Consider the following 16,638-nt stretch of genomic DNA (forward strand, 5'->3'; position numbering starts at 1 on the left):
ATTTATCCATGTTTGAATCTGTTGTTCTGTAGCATATGCAGCAAAAATATTTTAGAATTGGCGGTTTATTCTTAAACCAATCAGCGAGCTCGAATAGTGGAAGCAAAGTAACAGTTTAATATTTATTTTTTATTTAATTATATATATGAAATTAAGATATTATGTTATGACTTAGACATTTTTACATATATTAACAATATTATTATTTCTTTTAATAGTAATTGGCGGCCCCCCTGCAATACCGTTGCGGCCCACAGGTTGAAAACCACTGGGTTAAGACATTATTTTTTTGGGGGGGTGTGGTAAATTATGGCACTAATACCAGTAAATTGACTAGCGCAAACCTTCACGCAACACGTTGTGTGATCCCTTTGAAAACCCCTCTCACATAAATTTTGCATTTGAAAGGGAAACTCATACAAATGCATATGCAATAAGATCAGCTGCAAAAATAACTCTTCATGCCTTTTCAGCGCAAATTTTTCACTGTGTGAATCCTGACGGCAGTTTTTATTTACCTACCTACCAGTGGAGGGTTTGCACTACCGAGCTGTTAGTAAATCTGGCCCATGAAATTAATACCCATTCAATCTAGAAATATATATTTTTTATTATTAAACATGCATATAATGAATACACTTTTGCAGTTGAATGTGTGCCCCAGCCTATGCATTTGAATTGGTTTATGGTTTACATGTGTTGTAGATGGTTGTATAATTACACTATTAGAACCATGAAGTAAACATTGCTTATGATCTACTGTTGAAGAATTATGACAGTTGCTTGGCATAAATGAACGGTATTTTTGGAACTGCGCCGAAACGTTTCCGAATTTAAGACTTCCTAAGATGATTAGGCTAAATCCAACCAAAATGATAATTCTGCCATGCACTCCCTCTCATTTCGTTCCAGACCTGTATGACTGACTTTCTTTTGTGGAACATGAGGGTATTTTAAAGAATGCTGATGACCAAAGAGTTTTGGCTCTTATCAACTTCCATTTTATGGACAAAAACTAGAATGGAAGACAGTGGGGAAACCAGTCTTTGGTTACCATCTTCCTCTGTGGAACATTGTTTGTTTCTTCATTCTTCAAAATATCACCAAGGTTTAGAACAGCATGGTGTGAATAAATTAGGATATAATTTTTTTGGGGTAAACTATCCTTTTAAGACTCTTTATGGTCTTAATTTTGATCAAACTGAATTTTAAGGACCCTGTTACATATTTTAACAATCACAAAACTCGAAGCATTAAATTGTGACTTGGTCTGTTTTGCATTGTATCATGTGGCTTTTGAAGACAGGAGTGACAACTGTTATAAAAAAAAAAAAAAAAAAAAAAATAATCCTACATTCTGCGGGAACCCTGTTACATATTTTAACAATCACAAAACTCGAAGCATTAAATTGTGACTTGGTCTGTTCTGCATTGTATCATGTGGCTTTTGAAGACAGGAGTGACAACTGTTGTATGTATGTATGTATAAATATAAATGGCTAAGAGCCTCAATGAACAATGCAACAAAATGCCAACATTAATCCATGTAAAGTTGCTTGTGCAGATGGGTTTTGAACCAGAGAATGTTAGTTGAAGCGTGATTTATACCGCACATTAGATTTAGATTTGCACCTCTAAAAATCACAATCCTGGTTGTCAAAATTTTGCAGTGCTTGGAAGGCCATATAGACTTGGGAGGGGGCTCTGTTGACTTAGGGTAGTGATCAACCAACTAGAAAACACCCTAGAATCCATATAGCAACACACTAAAAACCTCTCAGAGCACATTTGTAACCAGCTGCCAACCACACAACCACTAGCATCATGGTAGTGGGTTTTCACTTTCACACAGACAACCATAACTCTCATGCGCTTCAGAACATGTAAAAGATCTAGATTTTATATATAATATTTTTTCCCTCCTCTCTCTTTTCACCACTCCCACTTGATGTAGGTGATCCGTACATACTGTCCATGTCCCCATCTCGGTCTCATGGTCCACCAAAGTTCAGTCATCTAATTTCAGGCAAACCCAACCACTCAACCCCCAGACTCAAGATTCGCCACAGCATTGGAGCAGTGAGTAGTTGTTACTACTAACAGTGATTTTGTTGTATGTATCATTAATAGTATTTAATTAGATTGCCAAATGCACATTTCTTTGAACATGTTCTTGAAGTCATTATCTGATTGGCAGGCAGTGCTGGAGAATGTTCCTCGGAGGAACCTAGGAGGTGTGTTGGAGACCGTGAACCACTCCCGAAGCGCAAGCCCCAACCATTCACTCGCCAGCAACCGGTATCCTTTATTCAACTCTTATTAACGTCAACATCAATTCAAAGTTGATCCTTTATGCAGATGAATAAAGAGAGGGCAGATGTAAATGGTTTATAGGAATCTATTTGACTTTGTTCTTGGGTCTTGATATGGATAGACAAAAATGGATGTAACGATATTATTAATTTCGTGGTATCGCCATAGCAAAATTCTCAATATCATCGTGGTCACATGACTGTATGAAACGATAGGTCTTCATGCAAAAAGTGTAGTTTTTTTCAGCCCAGTGGAGCAGAGCGGAGGGAAGTGGGAACTACAATTCCCATCGACCCATGCATTCCTATCGTCCTTTGCTCCCTGCTGCCTCTACTGGTGCTTTCTAGTCATGTTGGATAGATCCTATTTAGATTTGAACACACATGAAAGCCACCACAAAGTCGTTATTATGAGTGGGAAACTTTTCTTAAACATGTCTGATGCAATGGATGCAGCCAAAGACTATATAGATGTGCAGTGTCTGTATTGACACTAAATTTATTTTTTTTTTTTTGTACAATAAAACTGTTGATATTTTGTAAGTTTCCTACCATAAATATATCTCAACTTAATTTTTGATTAGTAATATGCGTTGCAAAGGACTTTATTTGGACAACTTTAAAGGTTATTTTCTCAGTATTTTGATATTTATTTTTTTGCACCCTCAGATTCCAGATTTTCAAATAGTTGTGTACCGTCCAAATATTGCCCTATCATAACAAACCATACATCAATGAAAAGCTTATTTATTCAGCTTTCAGATGTATAAATCTTAATTAAAAAAAAAAAAATTGACCCTTATGACTGGTTTTGTGCTCCAGGGTCACATATTATTGTATAATTACCATAGAACATATCATGATTCATACAGGAGAAAGGAGAAAAGGTGATGGACAGACAAAAAACTATATGCAGACACTGCCAGACTGCGGTGAAATACATGTGACTTTTTTTTTTTTTGCACTTTAAAATCAATACCTAATCTACGAGGAAGGTAGCATAGAGAATGTCAGAGAAAAAAATAATAGATGTTACCTTTGTCAAGGTGCGCTGGTGCAATTACTTTAATCAATAGTAAAAGATGGGTCAAATGACCTAAAACTTCCTTTTATAGAGGATAAAGAAAAGAGGACAGGATATGACATGGTTAATTTGTACATCATTGTAATGTTCAAGCATTTAATAAACACTTATGGCACTTTTTCCCAAGTCTTCATTTGTCTATTTGTTTTAAATATCACTATAAATACTGTACCGTGCACTTTATATTGAGGTATTATTGTACCGTGAGATTTTGATATCGTTACATCCCTGAAAATACACTATTTTTACTGTTCTCTCGCTCAACTTTTCACTTTTCAACTTTATTTTGTGTGAAGTTCTTTTTCAGGTTGCCCGCTGTGCAGCGGTATCACTCGGCTGGGTCAGCCATGCCGAAAGAGGGCTCTGGTGGGTCAGGACTACTGTAGACTACATGAGGGTGGGCACACTTCCTACAGTCGACTCTGAAATGGATTCAGCATCACTTGTCTTTTATTAGACTTCATTTCTGTTTGCAGAATATACATTGAATGCTAGAGCACTTTTCTCTTTTTAACTATTTACTCACGGTAGCTTGTCTTTTTGGTCATAGTGGGTTTTATTTCATGTTTGTTGTGCCACTTATGGATGTATTCTGCATTATTTATAATAAATTATGAAAAGTGAGGTTTAAGATGCACGCTTTTAAATTTGCAAGTACTTATGGATTTATCCATGCTGTCTGCAAATGCATTCTTACAAACATTTATTAAAGTATTTTTGGAAGAAAATGATCTAGTAAATGAAGCGTGTGTCTTTAGAGTGCATTTGTCTGTCAAGTTAATGATTGAGATGGAGAGAGCTGTTAGCGTTTCTATTCGATCTATTACACCTGGTATTAACGTGAAAGTGTCCTGGTTGTTTTAAACCTCTTCCATTTATGAATTATGGAGGCCACTATGCTCTTGGGAACCTTCAATGCAGCAGAAATCGTGTCGGAGTTCTGCAGGTAGTTATTTTTTACCTAATGACTTTGGTTTCTGTATATGCGTTTTCATCTGTTAAACCCTGTATAGACAACTTTGTACCTTCCTAAATCATGTCAAATCAGTTCAGTTAGTCACAGGTTAAGTGTAGAAACCTCTTAAAAATGATCCAGAAAAAAATTGGAAGTGCCATAAAAAAGGGTTTGAATCCTTACGCAATGTTGTTGTTGTATGATTATTTTGCGGAATTGTCACAAATATGGTTTTGAATTTAATAATAATAACAAAGCTTTTGCAATGCACTGCTAGTTTTCACACCTTACATGAGTTTTACATAATGTTTCGTATTGTAGCCTAAACAGAAGTAACACTGAGTTTGTGGCTTTATTTCCCAGGCAAAGCATGGAATGCAACAAATGGATTGGGATCTGCAAGCTATTGTTTAATACTGTTTTTATTTATTTATTTTTCTCCCCTCTCCTCTTTAAGATGGCATGGGCGCTTAGAGCCTTAAGCAAGTGTATCAGGAGCATTCGGCTTTGGCATATTGAGGAAATTGAATAAATAATGGCGACACAAAAATAAACTTGGACAGTAAAAACTAAAGCGGTCCATTTGTGCAACAAATTAATTCAGTGACTTTCATGGGCATACGCAAGTACATTTATATAGGGGGCAGTTGTGACCTAATGGTTAGAGAATCGGACTTGTAACCCTAAAGGTTGGGGGTTCGAGTCTCAGGTCCGGCGGGGGATTGTACAGTCATGGCCAAAAGTTTTGGCAGTAACATAAATTTTGTGTTTTACAAATTTTGCTGCTTTGGTATTTGTCTGACTGCCCAAATCCTGACTGATGGCGATCCATTCTTGCCTTATTAGTTCTCGGAGTTGATCATAATTTGTGAGCTTCTGCTTGTCCACTTGCCTTTTGAGGACTGACCACAGGTTCTCTATGGGATTGAGATCCGGGGAGTTGCCTGGCCACGGATCCAAAATTTCAGTGCTTTGTGACATGGTGCTCCATCATGCTGGAAAATTCATGGATCATCACCAAATTGCTCATGGATCGTTAGAAGTCGCTCTTGCAGGACGTTTTGATACCATTCTTTATTCATGGCAGTGTTTTTGGGCAGAATTATTAGAGAGCCTCTCCCTTGGTTGAAAAGCAACCCCACACAGGGATGGTCTCAGGATGCTTCACTGTTGGCGCAACACAGGACTCATAGCGTTCACCTTTTCTTCTCTGAACAATCGATTTTCCAGATGTCCCAAACAGTCAGAAGGGAGCTTCATCAGAGAAACCTCGGGAGGAGACGGTCCTGTTCTGTAGCTGACTCCTCAGGAGGAGACGATCCTGTTCTGTAGCTGACTCCTCAGGAGGAGACGGTCCTGGCGCTTGCTGGACACTCTGGGACGTCCTGAAGACTTCTTCACTAAAGTCAAACCTCTCTCCTTGAAGTTCTTAATGATCCGGTAAATGGTTCTTTCAGGTGCAATATTCTTCGAGGCCATTTTGATGCAAAGCGATGATGGCTGCACGTGTTTCTTTGGAGGTAACCATTGCTAACAAAAACACAATGATTGAAAGCGCTTCTTCCCTCCTTTTACAGCAATCAGTCTGCTCTTACAATCTAATTAGTATGATAGTGATTTTACCTGACTAGTACTCATTCACACTTTCACATGTGCTGCTGGTATTAGTAAATTAATGTTAGCTGGTCATTTTGTGTCAGGATCCCAAAAGTGACATTTTTTGGCCAATGAAGCTTTTAGCAATTATTTAAAATGCACCTGGTCGCATACACAATAATCTAGAAACAATGTGAATAAACACCACAACAGTTTAAGCAGCAAACTTTGCAAAACACAAAATCTATGTCACTGCCAAAACTTTTGGCCATGACTGTAGGTTACAACACTGTGGTTTTAATTCTGACATATAGACAGTTGAAGAGACAAACCCGTTGTGAAAAATGTTAATGTGTGGTCAAAGGACAGTGTTGAAGCCTTGAAAGGCTGTTTTCTTTGTACTGATTGGGAAGTTTTCCATAGCGATGATATTGATGAAACTACCGTGGTAATAACAGATTATATTAAATTTTGGCCCGATAATGTGATACCCAAGAAGGAAGTGCTCATTTATGCCAACAATAAACCCTACATAACAAAGGAGATCAAAGACTCCATTAACAGGAAGAAACTGGCTTTTCGCAGTCATCATGATAGTCATGGAGTAAGAGTTGTTCAGAAGGAGTTGAATGACAGGAATAAACATAAAGAACTCCTGGAGAACAAGCTGTATATGTCTAACCCTAAACAGCTATGGGACTATGAAATCTATAACTAATATGCAGTCTTTCAGAAATAGTTTATTTTTTTTGATGATTTACAGAAAGTGAATGATTTAAATGACTTGTATCTAAGATTTGCGAAGTGTGGCCATATTTCTGAGAATAGTATTGGTGTAATGGAGTCTTTTTCAGATATTATTAAAGGTAAGTTATTGATTGATCAGAGTCAGATTAACTTCTATTTTAAACATATTTGTTCAAAGAAATCGGAAAGACCCGGATGGAATTTCTCCCCATATTGTTAAGTGTTGCGCAGATGAACTGACTCCAGCTTGGCTTCCTATATTTCAACAATCTTTGGATTCAGGTATTGTTCCCAGTTTGTGGAAAATAACATTGATTAAAGGCCTAGCTATCTTAGGAACAGGTACAGAGTATAATGATTTTAGACCAGTTGCATTACCATCTGTGATTATGAAATGGTTTGAAAAGTGTGTTGTGTATCCATGTTAAAGGGTTAGTTCACCCAAAAATGAAAATGCTGTCATTAATTACTCACCCTCGTGTTGTTCCAAACCCGTAAGACCATCGTTCATCTTCGGAACACAAATTAAGATATTTTTGATGAAATCTGAGGGCTCTCTGACCCTCCATAGACAGCAAGGTAACTACCACGTTCAAGGTCCAGAAAAGTACCAAGATGATCGACAAAGTAGTCCGTGTGACATCAGTGGTTCTGTAAAGTTACGAAGCTACGAGAATACTTTTTTTGTGCAAAGAAAACAAAAATAACTTTATTCCACACTTTCGTCTCTACTGTGTCACTTGTGGACATTTTCTTTGCACAAAAAAGTATTCTTGTAGCTTAAGAGGTTTTGCCTCTTCCACTCATGTTAAAGTTCACAAAATATTTGTTTCTACGGGATGATGCAAAAATGATAGTGCTGGAGCTTGACAATCAGCTTTTAAAGGGGTCATATGATGCAATTTCAAGTTTTCCTTTCTCTTTGGAGTGTTACAAGCTCTTGGTGCATAAAGAAGATCTGTAAAGTTGCAAAGACTAAAGTCTCAAATCCAAAGAGATATTCTTTATAAAAGTTAAGAGTCAGCCACACCTACCTAAAACGGCTCGTTCTAACACGCCCCCACATATCTACGTCACGATGTGGGAAGATTTGCATAACGCCACCCAAATGTTCACGCAAAGAAAGAAGGCGTAACTTTTATTTCTGCCATGTCGTGAAGATGCTGTGTTTCGTTGTGAAAGTGAAACTACTTTGTTTGGCCTTCCAAAAGAGGACGATATCCGCTTCGTCATGCCTGGAGCTGATCCGTGCTGGTCGCTGAGGGAATACATCAACTTTGCGCTGTGGATCACCGGATCGGCTTTCACCGTGGACGAAGCGGAGTCCAGCCCGGGGTTGTCACATGTGGTTGCTGCAAGCCCGCCGGCCTCCACTCATGGTAGACGGCATCAACAATATGGTAGGGGCGTAACATTTCCGTCACACGATTGAGGTATTCGGCCAATCACAACGCACTGGATAACTGGCCAATCACAGCACACCTCGCTTTTCAGACCGATGAGCTTTGTAAAAATCGACGTGTTTCAGAAAGGCGGGGCATAGAGGAGAAACAATAATGTACAGTATGTGGAAAATAATGTGTTTTTTTAACTTTAAACCGCATAAACATTTCATTACACCAAATACACAAAATAATGTTCTTTTTAGCAACATCATATGACCCCTTTAAGATAGTGTGCTCTTCTTCTATTGGTTAAAATCGATCACAGTTGAAAAACAATAACTCCTCCTCCCTCGCCAGTTTCTTCATTCACTGTTGAGCAGAGCGATGTCTTTAATAGCTTATAATAGACATGCGTTTAAAATGGAAAACTAAAGGAAGTGGCCGTTTTGTTCTTGTTACTTTTATTTATTTGGGATACAAGATGAACAATATTCCTTAGTCTTGTCAGATGAATTTAGAGGAATGTCTTGGCACACCCCAAGTTTTGAAGTATATTCATTATACAATATAGTTGTTTCCTCCGATTAAATGTGAGAATTGTGGCCCTAGAGACCGTTCCTATTTGCCCAGGGTGCCAAGGCCTTGTATTAATGACCCATTATCACGGACACTCAACAAATCCTGCGTTCATTCCACATATCCAGCTCCATTGTCGGAGAAACTACTCCCTTAATGTATACAGTATCCTTTAATATTTAACTTAAACCCAATGGATACTGTATATTCCATCTACAAAGCACTAGTACAACATACGTTTGGTGTAAGTGATTTTATCCTTATAACGTTACGTACGGTTGCAAAATGAACAAAACACATTTAAATGAGATTTGCAAACCTGAAAATTAAAATCAGGGTGAGTTGAAGTAAATAAGCATAATGAACTGGTTTATTTGGGGTTGAGAAGAACGCAGACTGCTATTTACTTACCGTCATAACTTGTTTTGCAGTTATGTATTGTATTTTTCTTGTCTTCAACGAAAAAAGAACGAATAATATTACGTAAACGCCCAAATGCGAAGGTTATTGTCGTCTAAAGTTACGGTTTACGTTTGAACGCATAAGAAAGCGCTTTCAGCGATAAGATGGGTGGCTTTTAAAAGAGCCGTTGGGGTATAAATCCGATCACACTCTACTTGGAGCTGGTGTACTTGGTGACGGCCTTGGTGCCCTCAGACACGGCGTGCTTGGCCAGCTCTCCGGGCAGCAGCAGACGCACGGCGGTCTGGATCTCTCTCGAGCTGATGGTGGAGCGCTTGTTGTAGTGAGCGAGACGAGACGACTCACCGGCGATGCGCTCGAAGATGTCGTTGACGAAAGAGTTCATGATGCCCATCGCCTTGGAGGAGATCCCGGTGTCAGGATGAACCTGCTTCAGCACTTTGTACACGTAGATAGCGTAGCTCTCCTTCCTGGATCTCCTGCGCTTCTTCCCTGCTTTACCGGCGGTCTTAGTCACGGCCTTCTTGGAGCCCTTCTTAGGCGCAGACTTCGCGGGCTCAGGCATGTTGATGCTGACGAATCAACGATAATTTAAAAGCAGGACAGAGACATTTATTGACTCGGCTATGCTAATTCTCAAGGAGATATGGAGCCTTCTGATTGCTTGCTTCCATAGACCAAACCCATAAACTCGTATGTGATTGGACAATTCGAAGTATCACGAGCGGAATGAGCGCCAATCACAGGCGGAGACTTGATAGCCCCGCCCACCGCTCCGTGTTTGAACGACATCAGCGGAATGATATGAATAAGGTTCCTTTGTTTCAGTTCCCGCTCTTTTTGTTACTTGTTACTTATACTTTTATGTTACTCTTCTTGTCACTTATACAAGAAAACAAATGGGTTTCAAATATCATGCAGTGTAATTGTTAAACCCCTTATAGACCCATTGAAAGAATTCAAAGAAAGGAGAGCAATGACGATTAGACAATATTTTCCTCTGCTGTCCTGCCAGTTTCACTTCTGCTCTAAATTACATGCCATTGCCATCTGATTGTGTTTTCTCTTTATTTGGTAAATCACTTAAATTCAAAGAAAACGCCAAGCACATTAAAACGCCATGTAAGACAAAAATAAGCATGTTCTCATTCTGTGCGCCTTTGAATGAAACCCATAACGTTACACCAGCTCCAAATCTAATTTTGATTACATGTCATGTGACAGACTGGTTTGATCTACTATTTTCAATTGAAAAGAAAACGGAATAAAATCTAATATATCAGTTTCATTGGTGTATACAGCGTTTACTATATACGACTGAACACATTCATTTTATACACATTCAGTTTCTTCAGAAGCTAGGTTTAAATTATTGTTATTATAAAAAAAACTAAACATATTACTGCAAATGAACAATGAATGACTGCAACAAAGAGAAGCAGAAAGAGGAGGGGTTTGGAGGGACGAGCACTGATTGGTTTTCAACTGTGATCGCCTCTAACCAATAGGAGAGGAGCACGCTCTCTTAAAAGCTGACTGTCAAGGTGCCGCGTTATTATGCTCTTCTGTCTTCTGTTGAACACATCTAACTTCCGTCTTCTTCTCTTCTCCGGGGATGGAACATGGTTGAAGATATGTAGACAGCATCACTCATTATAATCAGTGATGCTGTCCACACCATAGATACATATACATATCTATGGTCTACACTGGATGCGGCGAGGCACGACACGACAAATCATTTAGCTAAAAATTTTACTTTCTCATAGCAAGAAAAAATGTTTGTTGTGAGATGCTTCTATGAGAGACTTCTTCAGTCTGCCATCAGGGAGGAGACTGCGGAGTCTCCAGGCCAGGACCAGCAGACTAAAGGACAGCTTCATCCATCAGGCTGTCAGGAAGCTGAACTCCCTCCCAACCTTGTCCCCCCTCCCCTCTTTTGCCCCACGCACCACTGAACTCTGACCCTCTGATGGAGAAGCTGAACTCCCTCCGGACCTTGCCCTCCCCCACACCCTCCCCTCCTCCTCTCTTTTTCCCCACGCACCTCTGAGCTCTGACCCTCCCCAGGACCCTTCCACTCCCCCCTTCAAAACACACACACACACACTGACCTGCACCAGTCACTTTGTGCAGCATTGGACTGCTCACTACCTCATCCAGCATTGTACTGCAAACTACCTCTCTGACAGTTTAAAGACTGTTCTCTGAGCTCTTTATCACTATAACAGACTGATAAGCTCTTTTGCACTACACTCTTTATATCTTCACAGTTGTTTATATCACTGGTTTGCACTATAACTGCCATGTGCCTTATGCCACTTTTTGTTTTTGTTTTTTTACAATGTCCTTATTTGTATAGGTTGTATTTTATATTTAAACTGTATTTATCTGTATTATGTCTACTGTTAAAGTGTTAACTTTATGCACCAAGGGTCTGAGAGTAACGCAATTTCAATTCTCTGTACGTATGTGCTGTACATGTGGCAGAATTGACAAAGCAGACTTTGACTTTGATAATTGAATTGACACTTTTTCTGATCGTAACAGTTCAATTATCCTCATAAAATCATCTTCCAGGTTAAACCGAATATACTGTACTGTATTATGGAGAATTTTTTTTTGGTTCCATAAGACCAGTTTCTGGAGGATTTAAATGCAACAATGTACAGCTTATGATTTTTTAAATGTTGCTATATGGCAAAGCTGTACCACAATGGAAAATCGTCAAAAAAGTTTTTCAATGAAATTATGATTTTCTTTTCAGTTTAAATGCATTGATAGATTATTAAAAAAATAAAATAAAAAAAAAACCAAACAAAAAAAAAAGGTATTTGTGCAAAATATGTTTTTTTTTCAGAATAACAGAATTGAGTAGAAATTACTGCCATTAAGCTTAGAAAACATTTTACACTAAAGTTTTGCAAACTGATCTAACTCACGGTTATCAGGCTGTAACGTAACTCCACTATTAGAAAACAAACGAGTGAACGAGAGCAAACGCCAACACTACCAGAACAACAAAAAAGCTGTTGTGAATTGCAAATTAAAAAAAAAATTAAAAAAAAAAAAGTTAAATACTAATATTGCATAAAGTCACACAGCCATTTGAATGGTTGAAAGTTACAAAAGCTCTTTCAGTGATAAGATGGGTGGCTCTTAAAAGAGCCTTTGGGTGTCGGACGGAGCTCTACTTGGAGCTGGTGTACTTGGTGACGGCCTTGGTGCCCTCAGACACGGCGTGCTTGGCCAGCTCCCCGGGCAGCAGCAGACGCACGGCGGTCTGGATCTCTCTCGAGCTGATGGTGGAGCGCTTGTTGTAGTGAGCGAGACGAGACGACTCACCGGCGATGCGCTCGAAGATGTCGTTGACGAAAGAGTTCATGATGCCCATCGCCTTGGAGGAGATCCCGGTGTCAGGATGAACCTGCTTCAGCACTTTGTTAGTTTGTACACGTAGATAGCGTAGCTCTCCTTCCTGGACCTCCTGCGCTTCTTCCCTGCTTTACCGGCGGTCTTAGTGACGGCCTTCTTGGAGCCCTTCTTAGGCACAGACTTCGCGGGTTCAGGCATGTTAGCTTACGATGAGAAGAACAACTCAACACAATTTCAAAAACATGTACTGAGTATTTATTGAATGCTCATGCTAATTTAAGAGGGCTGGCTGCTATTACCTGATTGGGTCTTTTCTCACAATGACTGAAATAAACGTATTTCATTGGTTAGAAATCGGCCGGCTAGGCAGACACATCAGCCAATCACAGGCTTCTAAATTTGAACGCTTCCGTCGCCTCCCACACACGCTTCTTTGTCTTGACTTTCCCGCTCAAGATGTCTTTGTGATAAACATTACATAAAAAATTAAGAAAGAAGAAAATTAAACAATTTTGATCGTTTTGCACATTAAATTAACACGGCTTTCACTTCATATTAACCCGTTTAATCCCAGTTTTTTTTCCCCCAGACATGAAAATATCCAAATATTTCATTAGTAACCCTTTGAAAATTTTTTTTGTATTTTTTATTTTTGGAAAAGTGTGTGAAAAATTGTGTTTTATGGTAGTGTACTGAATTAACATATTTCTGCATTCATAAAAATTGTTATATGGGTCAATGACCTGACGCCAAAATTTTGTGTCCGATTGCATTTTTTCAGTTAAAAATTGGTTTAAATGCATAAAAAAGATGCCATATATAAGTACCTCTCCAACATATGTGCCAACTTTAACTTTTATTAATTTTCTGCACTATTTGGCATGATTTCCAATGTGTTTTGTAATCCTGTACACAAGTTCAGATGGTTTATGTTGAATCTTTGTACAATATGATAAAAAAAAAATGCAAAAATAATAATTTAGAGCATGTACTTTTAGTTTTGTAACTATGGTACTAATTACTATTTGTAATTTATTCTATATTTATTAATAACTATTTTCATCTATTTGACCAGATTCCACTGCCAAGCAAAGTAAAATAAACGCTCGCCATAGGCAGCATGTTCATTCTGACCTTGCAGTCATGCACAAACTCCAGATGTAATTTTCTACTGTAAGAAAGATGTTTATGATTTCATCTCAGAACCTGAGCCAGCAACCTCCCGCTACTCTAAATTGACCCTTTGCAAAGACCCGCCCTTAGTTACTGTTGCAACGTCTGACAAACCATCCGACAAACCATGGCACGTTTATGACACACATCATGTTCTTGTGCAGTGAAAAATACATCACTTTTGAGCAAAGCCTCAGAGTTCAAATATTGTAATTTTTTTAAGGAATTCAAACAACAAATACTGTTTTGTGGCTTTTTAATGTGTCATGACAGATCGCTGTAGCACCTCAGTTCAAGCGGCATGTGAACCCATCAACTCTTACTAGTTATAGCACAAAATAAACATGAATGAACATCAGAAGGTATCTTGTTTCAACTGTGAAAAGCTGTCAATACACACTATTTTTCAAGTTCAAGTCCACCGACGTTAATCTACTCTCCTGTCTGGGTTGTTTGTCGGGGAAAAAAATGGCATTTGGCATTATGTTTGTTTAGATCGCCTGTTAATCAAACTCCCGGCATAGTGTCAATTGAGCAGTCAAGATTGGGCAAAGTTTAGAAATAACTGGGTCTAAAAAAATGACTGCAGTTAATGCCATGTGCTGAACTTTTCAGACGTTTCTTTAAATAGATTTTTAATGATATAAAGTCTTTGTGACATTTGGAGCGACCACTCATCATGTGGTGTGACCAATAATAGCAATAACTATATTAAATTAAAAAATAAATTATCTAATTTCTGTGGCTGAAATATGCATCAGTGCTACAGTATGATTAAGTGAATGGTATTTTTTAAAATATTTGATCAGTTTTTTGCAATTGACAGAAAAAAAGTCTGCTAACTACATTTAAGAAGGCAACTCTGAAATTGTAGAACAAAATATGAGATCATTATTTACAAAAAACTTTTACAAATACTTTGTTTCTAAACACTTTATTTACTGAGAACGTCTAAAAAATGTTAAGCATGTTAAGGAAAATAATTAATTTTAATATAAATCATGGTCGCACCACATTAAATTTTTTTAAGGCTTCAGCCGATTAATCTAGATGAAAAAGCACTAAAATCACTTCATTTAAAATGTGTATATGAATGTATGTGTACACAACATTCTTAATGTTTGAACAACTACAAAATATATAATTTTTTGTATTTTAAAATTTGCCTGTCGAAAACGTCTCAGGTTACTTGCGTAACCATGGTTCCCTGAGTAGGGAACGAGACACTGCGTCCTCTAGGGGTCGCTATGGGTTCATATGCAGGGGCTTTTTAAACTCTTCTGCATTGGGCGGTGCGTCACCAGCGGCATTTGATTGGCTGTTGTGTTTACGTCACAGCGTGAGGCGGCCAATGACAGTGCGATTCCTGTTTTCGACAAACAGCGGCGGTCTGCGTTTCCCGCTCAAATGTTCTCTATCAGTGTCCTGTTTTTGTTTCCCTTTACATATATGATCACCAGAAGGCTGCTCTGTTAGAATCAGAGTTAATGAAAATATACTTTGTGTATTTACGCTACACGTGACAGTGGGGTGGAGGATGTTACCATAAATGTTATAAGATGTTCTCTTATCTTCCTATTTCAGTGAACCTTTATGTTAGATTCTTTATTTTTCCACTTGAAGATAATTTTGTGCTGTTCCGCTCACTTAATTGTGTACATAGTAACACTTATTATAATTCGCCCTATTAGCACCACTCGTGTCCAGCGTGGCTACAACGCAAAAAGTGTAGCCTACTCTAACCTACATACAGAACGATAGATTTAATAAAAAGAAACTAAGCTGTTCGAATTTATCAAACAATTCAAATTGCTCTTATAGACGGAGCGAGCGGCTCTGAAAAGAGCCTTCAGGAGTTTGTGTTCTCTTGTGTTTACTTGGTTTTGGCGGGTTTCTCGGTCTTCTTGGGCAGCAGCACGGCCTGGATGTTGGGCAGCACGCCGCCCTGAGCGATAGTCACTCCGCCCAGGAGTTTGTTCAGCTCCTCGTCGTTGCGCACCGCCAGCTGCAGGTGATGGGGGATGATACGGCTCTTCTTGTTGTCCCGAGCGGCGTTTCCAGCTAGCTCCAGGATCTCAGCCATCAGATACTCGAGCACAGCGGCCAGATACACCGGAGCACCGGCACCGACGCGCTCGCCGTAGTTACTTTTGCGGAGAAGCCTGTGAACACGACCGACAGGGAACTGCAGCCCTGCTCTAGAGGAGCGAGTCTTAGCCTTCGCTCTGGTCTTACCGCCGGTTTCACCTCTGCTATTTATTGTTGCTTAGAAAAATCCTACGTTTACGAAGCAGAAATTATAAATCAGTGAGCGCAGCTATACTGTTTATAAACGAGCGTGCCAGTCGCCCATTGGTTTAGAGCCTTGTAAGATTGTAAACCAATCACTGAACTTCCCTCCAACACCCACCGCCAAAGCCACGCCCCCACAGCTCGAATCCTGATCGTGCTGCTCTTTACTAAACACATGACAGAAAACATTACAGAAATTGTGGTGGGGGTTGAATGAGTTTGAAATAATAATGAAAAAAAAAAGTAAATACAAAAAAGCAATAAATATTGTATTAAATTTAAATCGATGATCCATTAAAGCCATTAAACGTATTAATAAACGTTTATAACTTTGAATAACTTTCTAGATTCAGTCTGCATGTATAACACATTGTGTCGAGGTAAACTCAGATGCAGTCTTACAGTAATTTATTTCCACAATACTCAAACTGCGGTCTTTCTTTAGAGTTAGTGGGTGGCTCTGAAAAGAGCCGTTGGGGAGTAAAACATTTATTTCTTCTTGGGGGCTGCCTTTTTGGGCTTTGCAGCTTTAGGCTTTGCTGCCTTGGGTTTGGCAGTCTTGGCTTTGTGGGGGCTCTTGGGCTTTTTGGGGCTCTTGGCTACTTTCTTGGCCGCTGCTGGCTTCTTTGTCTTCTTGGGGCTCTTCGTCGCCTTCTTGGCGGCGGGTTTCTTGGTCTTTTTGGGCGATTTCTTAGCGGCGGGCCTCTTTGCCGCTGCGCT

At 39.1% G+C, this 16,638-nt stretch overlaps 3 protein-coding genes and 1 pseudogene across 3 annotated transcripts in view; 1 reads left to right on the forward strand and 3 right to left on the reverse strand.

The window, feature by feature from the left end:
- The window catches only part of LOC107679981 (protein brambleberry-like), a 27,347-nt gene extending 23,158 nt beyond the window's left edge, over window positions 1-4,189 (forward strand). The window contains exons 11-13 of the mRNA XM_016475718.1: window positions 1,955-2,079; window positions 2,198-2,298; window positions 3,693-4,189. Of these exons, the coding sequence (XP_016331204.1) occupies window positions 1,955-2,079; window positions 2,198-2,298; window positions 3,693-3,822 (356 nt within the window). The 3' untranslated portion in view covers window positions 3,823-4,189. The remainder of the gene's footprint in view (window positions 1-1,954; window positions 2,080-2,197; window positions 2,299-3,692) is intronic.
- Window positions 4,190-9,013: 4,824 nt separating this feature from the next.
- On the reverse strand, window positions 9,014-9,648 carry LOC107679962 (histone H2B-like). Its single transcript, XM_016475693.1, has one exon. It carries the CDS (start codon window positions 9,641-9,643, stop codon window positions 9,269-9,271), a length of 375 nt encoding a protein of 124 aa, XP_016331179.1. The 5' UTR covers window positions 9,644-9,648; the 3' UTR covers window positions 9,014-9,268.
- A 2,604-nt stretch (window positions 9,649-12,252) lies between these two features.
- LOC107679965 (histone H2B-like) lies at window positions 12,253-12,670 on the reverse strand (annotated as a pseudogene).
- A 2,812-nt stretch (window positions 12,671-15,482) lies between these two features.
- On the reverse strand, window positions 15,483-15,979 carry LOC107679959 (histone H2A-like). The gene is made up of 2 exons (XM_016475689.1): window positions 15,976-15,979; window positions 15,483-15,891 (listed from the first exon to the last, which is right to left on the reverse strand). Exons 1-2 carry the CDS (start codon window positions 15,977-15,979, stop codon window positions 15,500-15,502), a joined length of 396 nt encoding a protein of 131 aa, XP_016331175.1. The 3' UTR covers window positions 15,483-15,499.
- Window positions 15,980-16,638: the final 659 nt, after the last annotated feature.

The sequence above is a fragment of the Sinocyclocheilus anshuiensis genome, unplaced genomic scaffold (genome assembly GCF_001515605.1).
Source record: "Sinocyclocheilus anshuiensis isolate Anshui unplaced genomic scaffold, SAMN03320099.WGS_v1.1 scaffold528, whole genome shotgun sequence".
NCBI classification, from domain to species: domain Eukaryota; kingdom Metazoa; phylum Chordata; class Actinopteri; order Cypriniformes; family Cyprinidae; genus Sinocyclocheilus; species Sinocyclocheilus anshuiensis.